The sequence below is a fragment of the Phyllosticta citribraziliensis genome, assembly GCF_038025025.1.
Source record: "Phyllosticta citribraziliensis strain CPC 17464 chromosome Unknown J3D65scaffold_8, whole genome shotgun sequence".
Lineage (NCBI taxonomy): Eukaryota > Fungi > Ascomycota > Dothideomycetes > Botryosphaeriales > Phyllostictaceae > Phyllosticta > Phyllosticta citribraziliensis.
Genome location: NW_027117345.1, coordinates 960,913 through 977,029, shown reverse-complemented (window position 1 = coordinate 977,029; position 16,117 = coordinate 960,913). Strand labels below are relative to the sequence as shown.

General features: G+C 58.0%; 7 protein-coding genes across 7 annotated transcripts; 2 read left to right on the top strand and 5 right to left on the bottom strand.

Annotated features, from left to right (window-relative positions):
- Positions 1 to 8: 8 nt before the first annotated feature.
- On the top strand, positions 9 to 1,670 carry J3D65DRAFT_434412 (ribonucleotide reductase inhibitor-domain-containing protein). The gene has a single exon (XM_066796209.1). It carries the CDS (start codon positions 257 to 259, stop codon positions 1,172 to 1,174), a length of 918 nt encoding a protein of 305 aa, XP_066653749.1. The 5' UTR covers positions 9 to 256; the 3' UTR covers positions 1,175 to 1,670.
- A 101-nt stretch (positions 1,671 to 1,771) lies between these two features.
- Positions 1,772 to 3,774, bottom strand: J3D65DRAFT_434512 (glycoside hydrolase superfamily). Its single transcript, XM_066796210.1, has 4 exons — positions 3,602 to 3,774; positions 3,391 to 3,543; positions 2,487 to 3,318; positions 1,772 to 2,428 (listed from the first exon to the last, which is right to left on the bottom strand). Exons 1-4 carry the CDS (start codon positions 3,612 to 3,614, stop codon positions 1,861 to 1,863), a joined length of 1,566 nt encoding a protein of 521 aa, XP_066653748.1. The 5' UTR covers positions 3,615 to 3,774; the 3' UTR covers positions 1,772 to 1,860.
- A 1,123-nt stretch (positions 3,775 to 4,897) lies between these two features.
- J3D65DRAFT_669142 (mitochondrial phosphate carrier protein) lies at positions 4,898 to 6,081 on the bottom strand (the record flags this gene model as incomplete). Its single annotated transcript, XM_066803169.1, has 5 exons — positions 4,898 to 4,939; positions 5,010 to 5,058; positions 5,112 to 5,408; positions 5,464 to 5,883; positions 5,963 to 6,081. 5 exons carry the CDS (start codon positions 6,079 to 6,081, stop codon positions 4,898 to 4,900), a joined length of 927 nt encoding a protein of 308 aa, XP_066653747.1.
- Positions 6,082 to 6,285: 204 nt separating this feature from the next.
- Positions 6,286 to 8,239, bottom strand: J3D65DRAFT_629769 (uncharacterized protein). The gene has a single exon (XM_066800773.1). The coding sequence runs from the start codon at positions 7,843 to 7,845 to the stop codon at positions 6,568 to 6,570; it is 1,278 nt and encodes a 425-aa protein (XP_066653746.1). The 5' UTR covers positions 7,846 to 8,239; the 3' UTR covers positions 6,286 to 6,567.
- Positions 8,131 to 10,072, bottom strand: J3D65DRAFT_629767 (phosphatidylserine decarboxylase-domain-containing protein). The gene is made up of 2 exons (XM_066800772.1): positions 9,611 to 10,072; positions 8,131 to 9,562 (listed from the first exon to the last, which is right to left on the bottom strand). Exons 1-2 carry the CDS (start codon positions 10,000 to 10,002, stop codon positions 8,326 to 8,328), a joined length of 1,629 nt encoding a protein of 542 aa, XP_066653745.1. The 5' UTR covers positions 10,003 to 10,072; the 3' UTR covers positions 8,131 to 8,325.
- Positions 10,073 to 10,294: 222 nt separating this feature from the next.
- On the top strand, positions 10,295 to 13,319 carry J3D65DRAFT_433851 (uncharacterized protein). Its single transcript, XM_066796206.1, has 2 exons — positions 10,295 to 10,678; positions 10,732 to 13,319. Exons 1-2 carry the CDS (start codon positions 10,457 to 10,459, stop codon positions 13,222 to 13,224), a joined length of 2,715 nt encoding a protein of 904 aa, XP_066653744.1. The 5' UTR covers positions 10,295 to 10,456; the 3' UTR covers positions 13,225 to 13,319.
- An 834-nt stretch (positions 13,320 to 14,153) lies between these two features.
- Positions 14,154 to 15,620, bottom strand: J3D65DRAFT_556004 (glycoside hydrolase; the record flags this gene model as incomplete). The annotated part of the gene is made up of 3 exons (XM_066797251.1): positions 14,154 to 14,827; positions 14,889 to 15,465; positions 15,519 to 15,620. The coding sequence occupies 3 exons, from the start codon at positions 15,618 to 15,620 to the stop codon at positions 14,154 to 14,156; spliced, it is 1,353 nt and encodes a 450-aa protein (XP_066653743.1).
- Positions 15,621 to 16,117: the final 497 nt, after the last annotated feature.

Genomic DNA, 16,117 nt, shown 5'->3' with positions numbered 1-16,117 from the left:
GGAACATGTAAGCTTAGCTTTGCAGGTGGTTGAGGTCGACGGCCGCCCGCCCATCACTATTCCTATTCAGCTGTAGCGCCGACGCGCTTCCCTTGCACGCGACGCGCGAGCCAGCCTCTTTTCCATCCTCCTCCCCACCACCCACTCAACTCTCACCACACATATTAGCTCTGAGCTACCCCACCCAACACAGACAGACCACGTCGTCTACTCGCACCTCGCCCAATCCTTCGCCCTTCAATTCGCCATCCGCACCATGTCGCCCTCTCAGCACCGCTCCAAACGGCCCTTTCAGCCTTCCATCACAACCTTTTTCGCGCGCAGCGACCGGTCTGACATCGACACGACTGCCTCACCATCGCACAGTCCTTCCCATCAGCAGGGCATCCAAGTGCTTCCGCCAAACATCCAGGCCTCGCTTTTAAACGTGGGCATGCGCGTCCGCAAAGCCATCCCCGAGGGCTACCAAACACACACCAAGAAAATGGCGCCCGCTTTCACCTCAACAACAAGGCCACCCACGGAGCTCAACCACAACCGCCCGGCAGAGCTGCTTCCCTTTTGCGGCCTCCACAAGACCGGCGGTCTCGCTCTGCAGCCCTCGCCCATCATCATCTCGACTACGTCTGCTGCCGCGTCCTCCAACGGCGCCCACGCCCCGACAAACGACGCGCAGCCCCTCGGCGCCCACGAGCCCATCTTCGACCCCGCACACTTCTCCTTCTCATCCGACTCGAACGCGTCAATCGTCTCGACCGACTCGCTGCACGCCCCGCCCACAACGAACAAGCGCCGCTACATCGACGACGACGACTCCTCGTCCGACGCAGATGACGAAAGCGAAATGGTCGGAAACAATGCCACGAACGCGTCGGCCCGCCCGCTCTTTCCAAACTTCAACACAGACTTCGCCGTCGACGCGTTTGCGCGGGACGACGTCCAGGTCTCGCCGCGCACAAAGTACCCCGTCAGCCACACCGTGATGCCAGACTTGAGCGGCGGGCTGATGAGGCCGCTCGCGCGGCCGCGGACGCGCAAGAGAGACGGCATGGGTGGTGGCGGCGCTGGACGACGGCACGCCATTGGCAATGGTGCGGTGGACTTTGAGGAGGCGAATTTCTTGCGGCCCTGCGAATGGCGCGAGGACAAGGAGATTGAAATGGGCGGCGTGTAGTGGGTCAAGAAAGCGTGACTTGGGGAGGGAATTCTCGCGGCCTGCGGTTTATATTATACGGGCGGCTTTCAAACTCTTTTCTTCTGGTCGGCCGGTTGGTTTGGTCTGGGATATGGATGGTTACGGACAAAGGTTCACTGCGCGGACACGGACGGACGGATGGGCGGAAAGCACTCACTGCGGACGGCGTTTATGGTTCAGATTACGCGACATGTACGACTTTCTTTGCGCTCTAGGGGCGATATGGAACCCAAAGCCTCCTTCGGGAGAGGCAAATGATGATGGGTTGGGTTCACAACACAGCAAATATGGTGGTAATGAGGTGCTCCTTGCGCAGTCAGCCGGTCGATGTGTTGTATAGTCAGTCAGTCGCTGAGCAAGTAAGCACGTGCTTCGATCAATGTAAAAGTGCTGTTGGTATTATTCCTCTTTCTTCTCACTTCCTCTTGATGTTGTGGATCGAGGGGACTCGACGCTCTGGTTACGCGAATTCGCGTATGTGTGGCTGAATTGTCCGAGTGGGCTTGATGGTGATGGTTTGAACTGGTTGGCATTGCAGACTAAGTGAGATATGTATGATGGAGAAAACTGAAGTGGAAAATGCAGATTGGATATTACCATGCTCGACTCGCCCTCTCACCCATCCCACTATCCAGAGCTCCCTCGCCATCCTCGTCCCTACCAACTCACGCCATGCTATAAATCTCGGTATCAAACTGCACCGGGAAGCCGTCACGGCCCTGGGCGTCCCTCCTCACCCAAACACTCACACTGCACTCGCCGCACGTAAACTCGCCAAAGCCATCCTCGCCAATCTGGACCTGGGCGTCCTGGTCGCCGTTGCGCGCCCAGCCCAGGACGTCGGTCCAGACGGAGCCGGCCCACTGCTCGCCGACGAACATGCGCTTCTGGTTTGCGCCGGCATTGCTCATGACGACGGCGCAGCCGCCGTCGCCGCGGTCCCACGTGCCGCGGCGCACCCAGCCGATGCAGTTGGCGTCGTCGCTCCAGTAGTCGTCGCAGTCGCCGTACGCGTAGAGCTGGCGCGCCTTGATGAGGGCGGGCAGCGCGCCGCTGCACGAGGGCGGCTCGGCGTCGGTCGAGTAGCCTGGGAGTAGGCCGTAGAGATCGCCGTGGAAGATGCACGGGTAGCCGTTGGGCCGCAGCAGGATGAGGGCGTAGGCGAGGGGCTTGAAGAAGGACGAGACGGGGGTCGCGACGGTTTGGCCTGGTTGCGTGTCGTGGTTTGCGACGCTGGGGTCCGTCGATTAGTCTACTGATGGACAAGGGATGAACGAATCAATCGGCTTACCAAGTGACGGCATTGTACGGCTCGACAGCAACGAGCGAGTCGTCAAAGATCTTGCGCAAGTCGGCGCGCTCCGAGTTGGACGCGCGCGAAAAGTTGTACAGCAGCGGGGCGTCGAAGAGCGAGAACTTGTGGTGCATCTTCTCGAGCCAGGCCGTCAGCGTGTGCACGTCGCCGACCCAGAACTCGCCGACGAGGAAGACGCTGTTGTCGCCCAGCTGCTCGACCAGGTTGGCGACCCACTCGTTGGTGAAGCGCTCGCTGTAGTGCTGCACCGCGTCGAGCCGGAAGCCCTTGATGCCCAGCTCCTTGACGATCCACACGCCCCACCGCTTCACGTCGTCGACGACCTCCTGGTGCGCGTAGTCGAGGTCCGCGTACATCATGTAGTCGGCGTTGCCCTGCTCCTTGTCGACCGAGTCGCTCCAGTGCTTGCCGTCGCCGCAGATTTTGTAGATGGCGCTCTTATTGTTGGCCGCGTTGAAGTCCGTCCCCGTAAAGTGGTACCAGTGATACTTTTGGCTGCTGTACTTGTCGCCGCGGCCAGGAAAGTCGAAGCCCAGCCACGCGTCAATCTCGTACGCATCGCTCACTTCGCGATTCCGGTCATTCGGATCCACTTCGATAGCCCGACACTTTTCCTTGTTGTCGGCGGCCGCCTTGTGGTTCAGGACCGCGTCCCAGTACACGCCGACGCCCAGTTCGTTGGCCTTGGCGCACATGGCGCGCAACTGCGTCAGGTCGCCCCATTTGGTCGGCACGCTGTTCTTCTGGTCGAATTCCCCCAGGTCGTAGAGATCGTAGATGTCGTAGCCGTTGCCATTGGGCGAGGAGCCTGCAATCACGTGGCGTCAGATTGATTGTGTCTTCAATGCACCCCAGCTCGTCATGCGCCTCCGTGCAGTACCTTTGCATCCGGGAGGAATCCACATGTTGGTGATGCCAATGCTCTTCAGTGAGGGAAGCGCGGCCGTGAGCCGCTTCCAGTGCTTGCCATCGGCGGGCACATTCCACTCAAAGGCCTGGAGAAGGGTCGCATTCTCCTCCGTTGGCTTGCGGTCTTCACCTGAGGCAGGGTTAGCTTCCAGGCAGTCAAATTGAAGTCAGAGCAGCCATACCAAGGTCGCCCATGTCTGTCGAAAATAGCAGGTGGGAGAGAAGAAGCGATCTGACAACAGCCAGTGGCGCGGAGGAGGATATAAAGGCAACGCGCCGCACCACCACCAAGGCGGAGAGAGAGAGAGAGTGGAGGAAGGGAAGACAGGAACAACCAAAAACAAGAGGATGACGAACAAGTGCTGTAATCCTCCACAGCGCTATCGCGCCACGCACCTCGCCTGCACCCCAACTAAAAAACCCAGGCCAACAGAACGAGAAACCCTGCTGCAGTTACGCAGGTAATATGCCCGTAGTCAAGATGCTAAGAGCGGTCGCTCCCGCCAACCCCCGGTCTAGTCGCTGCGCAGGACCTGAGTGGCTGCTGCTGGTCCGGCTCGGCTCTGGGTACGGTAGGGTACGGTACACGCACGGCAAACACCATGCAAAGCTGAGGAGGTGGGCGTGAGAAACGTGCGACCAGGATGTCGATAAGAGTCGGACGAAAACGCCATTGACGTTGGGAGGGGCACCACGAGGGAATGGAACCAGAAACGCGGCGCTCCGACCCCCATGCCATCGTTCAATGGAGCTAGCTGGGCTGGGCCTGGAACGCTGTCGTCTATTCGCCCAATCGTGCCTCTTTGCCAGCTGACCGATGATGGATGAGGTTTGTTCGTTGTCGCATTCCATGAGACGGCTGCAGCTAGATGGAATTTGGTGCTTACAGAGTCTTCTGCAACGTGAAGTGCATCGAGGCCTTGTCTCGCTTGCATGCGTCCCCCCTTCTTTTACCCGGCGGCGCTAAAACGCGTCAAAGGAGCGGAACCTTTATGCAAAACACACGCTGATCACATCAGGAACTACTGCTGAAATGGGAACAGGATCTCTACTTACAAAAAGGCTGTTTTCCCCATTCGAGTTGGATCCAAGCAGCCTGCAGGACCGACATGCTTTGACTGCACTCGTGATGACGGGCAGATGGGGCTCCACGGACAAGAGACGCAGCACTACGGACCTGTTGACGTGAAAAAAGAACCTTTGCATCTATAATCCTAGCTCATTAGTTGGCGGCCTCCACAGAACCGAATCCCGACTTTTTCTGGCTCGGGAGATATCTATTCTATAACAAAACGACCTCTCCCAAGAGTAGACAAGACGAGAGCCGGCCGGAAAAATGCTCATAAACAGACTGGCCAATTGAGTAAAGAAATCGTACATCCCTTCACTCGATTCAGCCTGAGTGAAAGGGCCTCTAGATTTGGCACCTCCTTCGCATCTTCCACTATCCTGAGTCCCAATTGTCTCTACTGCATCTTTTACGAAGGGGAAATCTCGACACCGCCGACGGCGCCAATGGCCTGGCAAAGACATTAGTTTCGATTCACACCAGTTTTGCTACAAAGGCAAAGAGGGAACTCGGCTGCTTACCTTCTTGATGTCGCCGTAGATGGCGAACTGACCAGCAGTAAGAGTACCACTGCGATCCAGGTTAGCGACGGCCCACATAACTCGAGGACAGGGGATACATACACCATGAAGAGACGAGCACCAATACCAGCGTAAGAGCCCCTGATGCCGAGCTCCTTGGCAATCTTGATCAGACGGGAAGTGGTACCCTCACCAGGCTCACCCTTGGTCTTGTTGATCTTGGAGAGCATAGTGTCGGCGGGCTGGGAGACAATGGCGGCAGCGAAACCAGCAATGAGACCAGCGCCGAGGTTGGCAACGGTCTGGCCGGGGCCGGACATGGTGTTCTTGTCGAAGCGCTTGAAGATGGCCTCGGAGACCTTCTCGTAGACGACAAACTTGGCCATGGTGTAGGGGACCCTGCAGCGCGTCAATTTCATCGTCTCATCCAAGCCAAAAGGACCCAGCAACTTACTGCTTGAAGAGGATGGGACCGAAACCAGAGTAGAAGGCACCAAGACCCTCAGTCTTGGCGATCTTGGAGAAACCACCAATCAGACCGTTGGCGAAACCGGGGTCAGAGACAAGACGGATACGGGTAGCCTCGAGAGGGCAGAGGGCAATGTCGGCAAAGAATTCGGCGGCGGCGGAGGAGGCGAGGTAGACGGCAGTACGGTTGCTGGCAGCGGTCTCGTAACCGAGGAGGTTGATGGACTGCTGCTTGAAGAATTCGTAACCTCCAAACTTGAAGGCACCCTGGAGGAAGTAACCAGCAAAGGTAGGACCGACACCAGTCCAGACGGCACCGGCACCCTTCTCAGCAATGATTTGGCGGAAGCCGCCAATCAGGCCCTTGTTGTACTTGACGGGGTCAAGCTGGATCGAAGTCTTGACGCTGTTGATGGAGCTGTCAGCCCTACCGTGCGAGGCGAGAGGAGGACATTATTCATGTCCCATTGACGTTGTCGACTTACACATCGACGGGAGTGAGAGCACCGTGGGTGACGGAGCAGCACACGGCGCCGGCGAAGGCGAAGCGGGAGTAGAGCTGGAGACCGCTCAGCTTGGGGGGAGCATCCTGCTTGGTGGCCATTGCGACTCAGACGACGACAAAGGACGAAAAGGGACAAGAGGAGGGATGGAGTGGAGATGGAGAGGACGGGAGAGGGATATCTTGGGTCTGGAGGTGAACGACGTTTCTTTAGCGGTAGAGAGCTCGGGCAATTGAAAGGCTTGCGCCGAGCGGGCGTCGTCGGCCGGGCGGGACAAATCGGAAAGGCCCACCGCACCTGCACCCAACGTCACCCGGCACGGACTCAACACCACAGCGAAACTCGGGGCGACGACGAGCAGCTTCTCACGATGAACGCCCATTTGGTCTCTAAATCGACTGAGCAATGACTAACAGTGGCCGCTGCCTCAATCCCCGCGCCAAACCACCGTCACCACCACCACACTCCATCTCCACCAGGACCAAGAGTGGGTGAGAAAATTGACTCGACCAAGAAACCTCTCCTACGTCATCCTTCCTGGCTGTCAGGCTGTCAGGCAGCTAGCTCTCCCGTTTACCGGACCTGAATTATCCCGCCTCTGATAGGCCCCTCAACTCCTTCATCAACATCAAGTCCTTCGTCGCTCCAACCGCATCCACCGCCGCCAGGGCAACCTGCTCCAGTTCCTCGCCCATCTGCTCCGCCATGCCGACGACGGACCTCGCCGTGCTGCGCACCAAGTCCAAATCGTCCAGCGACACCATCATGGACCCAAAGCTATCCGGCATCCCGAATCGACGCTGCGACTCTTCTCGTCTGGCCGTCTTCCCCTGAACATCTCTCGCCAGCAGCGCCGCCGTCGACCGCTCGACCTTGTCCACCACCTCCTCCGCCATATCCACCAGCGTCTCCAAGACCTCGACCTCGGGCTCGACAAAGCACAACCCAGACCCAGCCACGACCGCCAACTCGGCGTGCATCTCCTCGACAACATCCACCAAGCTCAGCGGCGCCTGGATGCGCGTCTTGAGCTCCGCGCGCTGGCCGTGATACAGGAGCTGCAGCAGCGCCAGCTCGCCCTCGCACTTTGCGCGCGGCGCCGCCAGCTGCGTCTGCGCAAACTCGTCCAGCACGTCGCGCCGGCACTCGTCGCCCATCTTGCGATACGCCAGCCGCCGGAAGTATTTGAGGTTGGGCCCGTACAGCAGGCGGTCGAGCCCCGTGGACGTCTTGAGCCGCTGCTTGAGTGCCAGCAGCGCGCGCCCCGTCTCTGTTTCGTAGCGCTGCGCCCAGCGCTCGCGCGTCCGTCGCTTGAGCCACGGCACGTCCAGCGGCGTTGGTGTCGTGAGGGTTTGCCATGCTGCAATGTCGTGGCTTGCCGTGCCTGTGCAGTTGTGCCGCACAATCGCCTCGATGAGGTCTCTGTATTCGCGAACATATTGGCTGTCAATGGGTCGCCCGTCGATGATGGTGCCGCAAAGCATGGGCTCCAACTCGCTGCGCCGCCACGGCTCGTACAGGTCTTTGCCCGGGCCCATGTGCCCCCGCAACGACGCAATGATGTCGACCGCCGTCGGCTTGATCGTAGGAGCAAGAGACACCCTCTGATCACCACTCGTTCTCTCGAATCCCTCCCCATTGTTGTAGCCTTCTTCGCCGCCGAAATCCTCCCAGTAGTCCTCCACGTCAAAGTCCTCGTCGAGCTCCGTCACGACGCTCCCAGCGCTGCCCGTGCTGCCAGAGTTGCTCATCAAGTCCTGCGCCATCTGGGATAGCATGGTGAAGGTGGTTGGCTCTTCGGAAGTGACGCCGAGCGCGCTGAGCAGGCCTTGTATGTCCATCGTGTCGCTGAATGGCTGTGCCATTTGGACTGGGTTTTCGTTAGCGTGAGTGGTGAGTCTGCCGTGATGATGTGTCTTTCTGGCGGAGGTGGACAGTAGCAGCAGTGGCGGAGCAATCCCTCGAGGTTGTGGCGATATTTAGGGGACTGGCTCTGGCAGTCAGACTTGCCAGCTACCTCATAAGAGCGTGCAACCTGTGGACCGCCTCACACGCGCTGACCGCAGACCGTAGTACCTGAAGACCTAATCTGTCAATGCACAGCCATTGTCAGGTAAGCCTCGAGGAAAGTAGATGCCGAGATGAATTGTCTCTGAAATGTTGATTGAAGCTATGGTCCTAGCCCGCATGATCTACAGGCCTAGATAATACCGATTTTCCTCTCTCAGTGATATACAAGAATAAGAGCAGTTTTACAGCAGTCCACTATTTGCGCAGACGCCTTGCAAGCCACTTTGCCAACCGTAGCTATGCTCATCGTTCAATCAAGCGCCTAGGTGATGCACTCATTCTTCATCCACAAAGCCAATGGCCTGACCGACCTTGACCTTCTGGCCCTTTTCGACGTTCCATCTCCAGCCGCCCTTGAGGCCGCGGAATCCCTCGTCAAAAGTCCCCGTGCGCTGCGGCTTCGGCGCCTCGAAGACCAGGACAATGGTGGAGCCGAGCTGGAAGCCGCCCATCTCCTCGCCACGCTTGAGGGCATGGCCGCCGAGAACGTGGCTGGCCTTTTCGTAAGTGGCCTCTGCGAAGCCCGAGAAGGGCTCGCCACGCTTCTTTGCGTCCTCGGCGGCGCGGTCGGCCGCCGTGTCGGTCGTCAGGCTGTTGGTGCGCAGCTCGCGGTCAAAGTTGACGACGATGGAGCCGACGTTTGTGGCGCCGACGGGCGTGTACGAGAAGAAGCCCCAGCGCCACCGGCCGAGCAGCACCACACGCTCATTAAGCGTGAAGAGGCCTGGCAGCGTGCGCACGAGGTATGGCGACACACTATACAGCTCGCCTGCAAAGTGTCGGCGTGACTCGACGACCCAGCTGACGGGCGAGTGAAAGCGGTGGTAGTCGCCTGGCGCCAGATAGACGACGCAGTAATACAGCGCCGTGGGCTTTTGTGTGCTCATGGGACTCCACCAAGGCCGGTTAAGGGCGAGGTCAGCTCGCACTTCGGCCTCGGAAGATGGCTTTGAGGAGGTGGATTGATCGCTTAGCTGCGCCTTTGTCGATTTGTCGCCGCCAGAGAAGAGGTTTGGTAGCGTGTACGAGATGCCGTTTACTCGAGCAAATTCCTCATGCGCCTTGATGTATTCCTCGTCGCCCTCTCTTACTCGGTCTGGGCCTTCCTGGGCAGGCGCTTGGGTGTTGGTCCAATCCATCGATCCACGTGGGCTTGGCGGTCTTTCTCCTAGCAAGGCGTCCAAGCTATACGTGATGCCCTTTACCTGCTCCACCTCGCCATTGTCTATCGTGCCGAATTGGACAATCTTGCCGTCTGCAGGGGAAACGATTGCGTTTGGGTTTGGATCGATGGGACGGACGCCGGGCTTGAGTGTGCGGTAGAAGAAGGACGCGAGGTTTGGATAGTTGTGCAAATCCGGGTCTTCGACCTCGTCTAGGTTGACACCAAATATCCAGGAGTACAGCTTGAATCCTGGCACGCGTAGAGAGTAGGGGATCTCGAGCTCGTTGAAACGGCCCCAAAGGCGAGACACGGCCTTGAGAGGAAGTGTCGACATGACTTGAACCTGCCTACAGAATATCAGCTATTGAGCGGCCAGAGCATGCGTCTCAACCTACCAGGGACCACTGGGTCTGACTCTCTGCCGTCTGGGTGGTCGGCCGTCGTCGTCACCATGTTCGCTTTCTGCGTCGGCCTGCTTTTGCTTTTCATCGCGCTGGATGCGAAAAAATTGGAACACCCCGAGAAATCCAACGCCAAGAGCAATTGGAATTGGCTTCCACTCAATCTTTGTCTTGGCTAGTGAGTCGTTAAGCCTGTCGCGAAAGGATTGTTTGCCGCGTTGGTGAAAGTGGCGCGCTGACGCAGTGAAGGAGCGGTTCGGGGGAGAGAATCGGAGATGGCGCGGAGGAGAGCATGGCGGAGAAAAGGCTGGCTGGGGCCTGGTTGCTCGAAAGATCAGCTGGGCGGTATGGGGAAGCCGGTTGTGCCGGATCCCAAGAGAGGCCATGTTCAGCGTGGCATGGGGAGGGAGGGATGGAGAGGTACTTGTGGTGGAGCACCGCAGCCCTGGAGTGCGATGCGGTGCGATGACGCTGCGGGTTCCGCCGCGGCGGGACGGTTCCGTTGGTTTCGCTGAACCCTGCGCCTCTCCGGCCTTGGCGCCTGGTGATCAATCAGGTCCACGTAGCCCACTGTTCAATGTCCACTGCCTGCAGTCTTTTGATGCTCACTCATCCGCCTGTACATGCTATTTCCCCTTCCCTTCCCTTCCCTTCTGCGTTTGCTGCTCGCATATGATAATCCTCCACCTGTCCCCTTTCTAGCGCCTTGCCTCCCTGCGTGCCTGCTCTCGCCCCTCTGGGCGGTCAGCATTCTGCCTTCGCCTGGCTATCCGTTCATTACCTCACAGCTCCGCCCATCCACCGTTTCCACCAAACCTTCACCCGTTTGGCGACGACATCATGGCGGACCTGCCCATTGACGTGCGCGTCTTGTCGCCCATCCCCGAAGCCGAGGGCGGTGTCAATTTCCCCTCTCTTCCGCCTTCCACGACCATCCGCGAGCTCAAGCTCAAGATCCGCGATGCACTGCCGTCTCATCCTGCTCCGGAGCGCATGAGGATCATCTACTTTGGCCGTGTCGTCCAGGATACCATGGTCCTGGGTAACGTGTTTCACGAAGAGGTATCGCAACTGCAATCCTGCATTTTTGGCTCAGCAAGCTGACTGTTTACCAGACCTTGCAATCGACGGGAAGACGGGGCAATCTGCACATGGTGCTCAGCGAGGCTCCAAGGTCTTCCACAGCTCCGCCAAATGCCGCCCATCCTTTGCCGCGTCCCCACGCTGCTACCGCTACCCAACGACCCCAATCACAACCTCCTCGCGCCGATCGTCTGCCAGGTCCGGCTCCGAATGGCCTACCCAACCCCATTCAACAAGCCATGCACCAAGCTATCCATGCTATCCATGCGGGACCAATGGCCCCTCCACCGGGAGTTCCAGTGCCTCCTCACATCCACTTTGGACAAGCAGCACCGAATCACAATCAGGAAGCGGCGGCGGAGACTTTGCGGGCGATGGATCAGGCATTCCGGCCCAGACCTCCTCCTACACATGGTCGCCCGTTTCAAGACATCTACCGTCCGCTAGATGGCGGCCAAACCAACGGACCACAACAAGGAGTACAATCCTCAGATCTCCCAAGCGCGGTGGACGCCACCGAACAAGCCTGGCGCCGACTTTTTGCGTCAAACAGACAGCGAGCAGGGGGCGACCACGCCGGAGAACAAGAAAATCGCACGAGGTACGCCGTAGAGGCCTCATTCGCAGCCGCACCTCCAAACGCTGCTGGTCTTCCTCCTGTACCCGTCGCCTACTCTTCAAGCATGCCAATGCATGCCCCTGGTCAACGCTCAATGGTATTCTCTGTCCCGCAACATCCTGCGGGTACACCAATTGCCGCCAACATCCCTCTTGGTCCCCAGGCTACCATGGCCATCGTTGCAGGCCCGCCACACGCTCATTCGGACTTCTTGCTGCAGCAGATTCAAGGCAACATGAGCACCTGCCAGTCCCATGTCCTTCGGATTAACGAAGAGCTATTTCCCACTGGCACCTCATCGTTTGACATTGCGAGCCTGACCCCTGACAGATTTCAGCGAGCCGCTACTCAACTCGAGCGAGTCAATCTTCTCTTGCACTCCATTCATGTGGCAATCCATGCCCTAGTGTCCACTCCTGAGGGTTCACGTAGCCGCGAGGTTTTGACATTGCAAATGGAGAACGAGAGAATGCGGAGCATGACGAGGCATCTGATTCAGAGCATGGGTCGCCACATCACAAGTAGGAGGAGAGCGACCAACGGAGAGGCACCCACAGAACGTCCAAATCCTCAAGCTGATCATCCAACTGACATTCCAACGCCAATGGCCGGTCTCAGAGCCTCAACAGGTACCCCTCAGGCTGGAACTGCGTCCTTCGGAGCGCAAAGGCAACCGCGTCCAAACGCCTATCAGCTCATTGCACCTGATGGTACACGATCAATCCTTTACTCGGCCCAGCCCACCTTTGTCAACATGTCCCCAGGCGAATGGTATGAAAACATGGCATACCAGCGCGCGTTGAGGGACCTCGTCCAGCTCTTGACTCAGAATCAAGGGCAACCAATCGACACGTCCGCGGTTCTTGCGCAAAACCCAGCTCTTGCCGCGCTCGCTCAGGTACCACTGGCTGGTGGCCAGGTGGGTGAACTCGATGCAATCAGGGCCCTTCTTGGTCGCCCCACTCAGCAAGGACAGCCCGCGCAACCCGCACAGGCACCAGTAGCAGAGCCAGCCCCGGTTCCTGCTCAGGGTCCAGAGGCGGGTCCAGGAAACGCCGCTCTTCCTCTTGGTGCCATCGCGGCTCATTTCTGGCTTTTGCTCCGAATTTTTGGCATGCTCTGGCTCTTCAGTGGTTCCGGCTGGAGGCGTACTCTGATGATGGCTTTTTGCGGTCTCGTGGTTTACGTGTTCCAGGCGGGAATTTTCGGTGCTGTTCTTGGTGACAGGGTCGATGGCTTCAGAAGACACTTTGAGGCACTCGTTGGCGTGCCTCCACAGCCTGGCGCTCAAGCCGGAAACGGTGAAAATGCCAATGACGGCCATCAGGAAGCGAATGCGGCTGAAGCTCTGCGAAGGCGCCGAAGGGAACCAAGCCCGGAGGAGGTTGCCCAGCGCATCCTGCGAGAGCGCGAGGATCAGCGCCGCACGTGGTTCCGTGACACCATCCAGGGGGCCGAGAGGCTTGTAGCTCTTTTCGTCGCCAGTTTGTGGCCTGGTCTTGGAGAGCGCATGGTCGCTGCTCGGGAGGAAGCGGAAGCTCAGGCTCGTAGGGACATCCAGGACAGAGAGGAAAGACGTCAGCGCGAGCAACAGGAAGAGCAACGCGCCCAGCGTGAGCCATTGCAGCCTACCGAGGCCGCCGATACGACTCAACCAAACCCTTCACCCACTGCTGGGGCTGATATCAATGAGACCGCTACGACTGCCGAGCGTGCCGACGAACCCGCCGCTCCCGCAAACAACGCCAGCGAGGGGGAGCAGGAGCGCAGGATCGACAAGGGCAAAGGCAGAGCTGTCGAAACCGACTCGGAAGAAGCCACAGTCGCGACTAGTTCTAGCGAGCCTTCTTCTGCTGCTGGCTCGGCAACGCGCCGCCAGGCTTGGTCTAGCAATCAGGAGGAGTGATTCATCACACTGAGAGCTTGTCAAACCCTCTTCTTTCCACGTGGAAGGTCTTTTTCGATTCGAAAGTCAAGACATGATCCATATGGCTTGATCACGATCCCATCTGCTGGTGGCCTGGCAATGATACTTGGAAAAGAACTTCAAGACTCCGGTTGGTGGCGTTCATTTGTCAAACAACGCTCCAGCCTCGATGGTCCAACTGTCCTTGACAATTCGAAACCCCATTAGTTGGCGAAGGTACCGGAGTCTGACACGAGGCTTTCGTCTGACTTGCCCCCCTTGGGGTCAGCTCCAACCTCTGGTCGAGCCACTTCTCTGGCCCCTGTCATACGCTGCCCTTCCCCCCTTCCCCGTTCCCCAATTCAATCACCCTGGCTTTTGCTTCTTCAATCCACATAGCGTGCACTAGTAATCCCCTTTTACTTTTTTCTCGTCGTCACCGAAAAAAGAACAGCGTTCCTCCCTCTATGGAGGCGTGCCAGAGGCATAGCGAAGGCGTCTTGGGCTTGCTTAATCATGGAATCAGTCTGCACTTTTGAAGGGAATTCTCTTGAGACAGCGGGTGGGATTTAGCTTAGAAAATGTTCAATGCCAGAGATGAATGGTAAAGCTTTGCTACTACCATGGCTTCGGAGAGCGGTGCTCGGGGCTGGAAAATCAGTTGCTTGGTGATGTTTCTGCCGTGCATGACTGACTGACTGACTGAGAAGACACTTGACCAGACAGTTGCGATGTCGAAAGGAATGACACCAAAGAGGCTATGACCACGCCAGCCAGGTATGTCCCCACTTTGGCTTAGTCGCTGCACATCTCGACCAGACGCATGGAAGACTGCAAGACCATCGAATAAGGAGGAAGGTGCTCTTTAAACGCCCTCCCTCACAAAGGAACAAATCAACACCATCCGATGGTTTCAATGAACTCGCCGCCTACGCAACATGCACAACCTGATAATTAAAATTACACGTCCCATCCGTCTCGGCCACCACATCAACAGTGCTGCTCCCAGCACCCAAAACAGTACCATCCTCCTTGACGAGCTCGACCTTCTGCGCTCCTAACTGTATGCCAGGCACACTCTGCGCATTCAGTCCCGCGACGCCGGGCACCGATGCAATGACGTTGCCGCCGCTGTACACCTTGATCGTCACGCCCTCCGTATCCTCTGGCAGCAGGACAGCAAAGTTGACAGCATCGAGCGCGTTTTCCCAGCCACTCGGCTTCCCGAGGCCGTCGCCACTGCAGCAGGCGCTGGCCAGCAGCGGGCGGTACCAGAAGGCGGCAGCGAAGGCGCCAAAGGGCGTGATGGCCGCGACGTCGGTAGCGCCGTTCTTGTACGCCGTGATGAAGGGCGCGATGACGTCCTGCCACGCGCTGTGGTCGTAGCCGTTGGCGTAGGCCTGGATGTCCGGGCTCGACGCGATGCTGTCGGCCCACACGTTGCCGATGTAGTGGCTCTCGCCCGCGTCGTTCCACGTTATGACTTCGACGAAGTCGGGCTGCTGCGCCAGCACTTGCGCCATGCGCTGCGCCAGGTTGAGCTCGCCGCGGCGGTACCAGTTCCCGGAGCCGGTGATGTGCTTGAATTGGAGGGTGGAGAGAGCTTTGGTGGTGTCCGTCAGTTGCTGCTGGCCAAAGGGGATCACATGGAGTTTGGGACTCACGCATCATGTACGGCTTGCTGGCTGCGTGTGCCGCCCTTTGGCTCCCTTCGTCGACGACGGCGCTCACGTTGCCGGATCCCGTGTCTGTGGTCGGCCACGCAGTCTCCCAGCTGAAGACTCCATCGACCACGTCGTACGAGCTGAAGAAGTCGGACGTGTATCCCGAGCCGCCCCAATCGTCAAAGTCAGGGATGAAAAAGGGAGTGATTCCGTCGTTGCTGAGAGCGTCCTTGAGCTCTGCTTTCCAGCCTGCGTTGGCCGACTCGTATCCAAAGTTCAGGGCCGCGCCGTCGAATGTGCTCACAAACGGCAGGTCTTTGTGATGGTAGTACGACTCGTTGGCCTGATACTCCTTAAACAGAGGGAGAAAGGTGGTGACGTTGGTCACGACTGCCATGTCGAAGGAAAAGAAGAGTTTAAAGTCATTCTCGAGGGCGGCATCAAAAAGCCATCGGATCGAATCCAGAGACCAAGGGTCGACTACGTTCTGGACGTTGAGAGCAAATGCATCAAAGCCCACGGCCTTTGCTTGTTGGACATCGCTTCTTGCTTGGTCAACACCTGACATGCCGCCGACCTATCAAATTGTCAACAACTGTTCGAGGCATCGAAGCTTCCTTGTGTTCGTACCATATAGTGTGCGAACACATTCTTCAACTCGGCAGCGGACAAATCCACGAGGCAAGATGCACAAGCCAAAGCAGCCAGGGGAGCGCGTCGGAACGAAAACATGTTGCGATTAACGTCACACACCGCTGCTGCAAATCGTTACTGCTAAGCGCCGAGGCCCAGATAAGTTTGACTTTATATCTATCGTTTGAATGCTTCATGGGATTGTTGTTGCCTTCAGGGCCGGGGCGACGTCGAATGTGCACTAGCGTGGAGACAAGATGGAATGCCGTCATGGACCCCAAGGCACGAGATATTTTTGGACCGTCGCCGCGGAGTCAGTGACACCACTTTGAGCTCGCTAAAGCGAGCGTGATTGTCGGACTCCCCGTGCGTGGTCTGGAAGGATCCGAGGCGACAAGATTTGACGTGAAGAGGAAGCTTTCTCGCCTTCCCCTGGAACTCAGCATACATAGTAGGAACACTATGACTTGGACATATCGCAAAGTCTTGTGAAGCGCCACGCACTAAGTTTAAGCTTCGCGGGCTTGATGGAGATGTTCGGGTCGGATCGTCCCCATGTTCGCCTCTTTGGCCGTAGATTGGCAATTAGAGCTCCG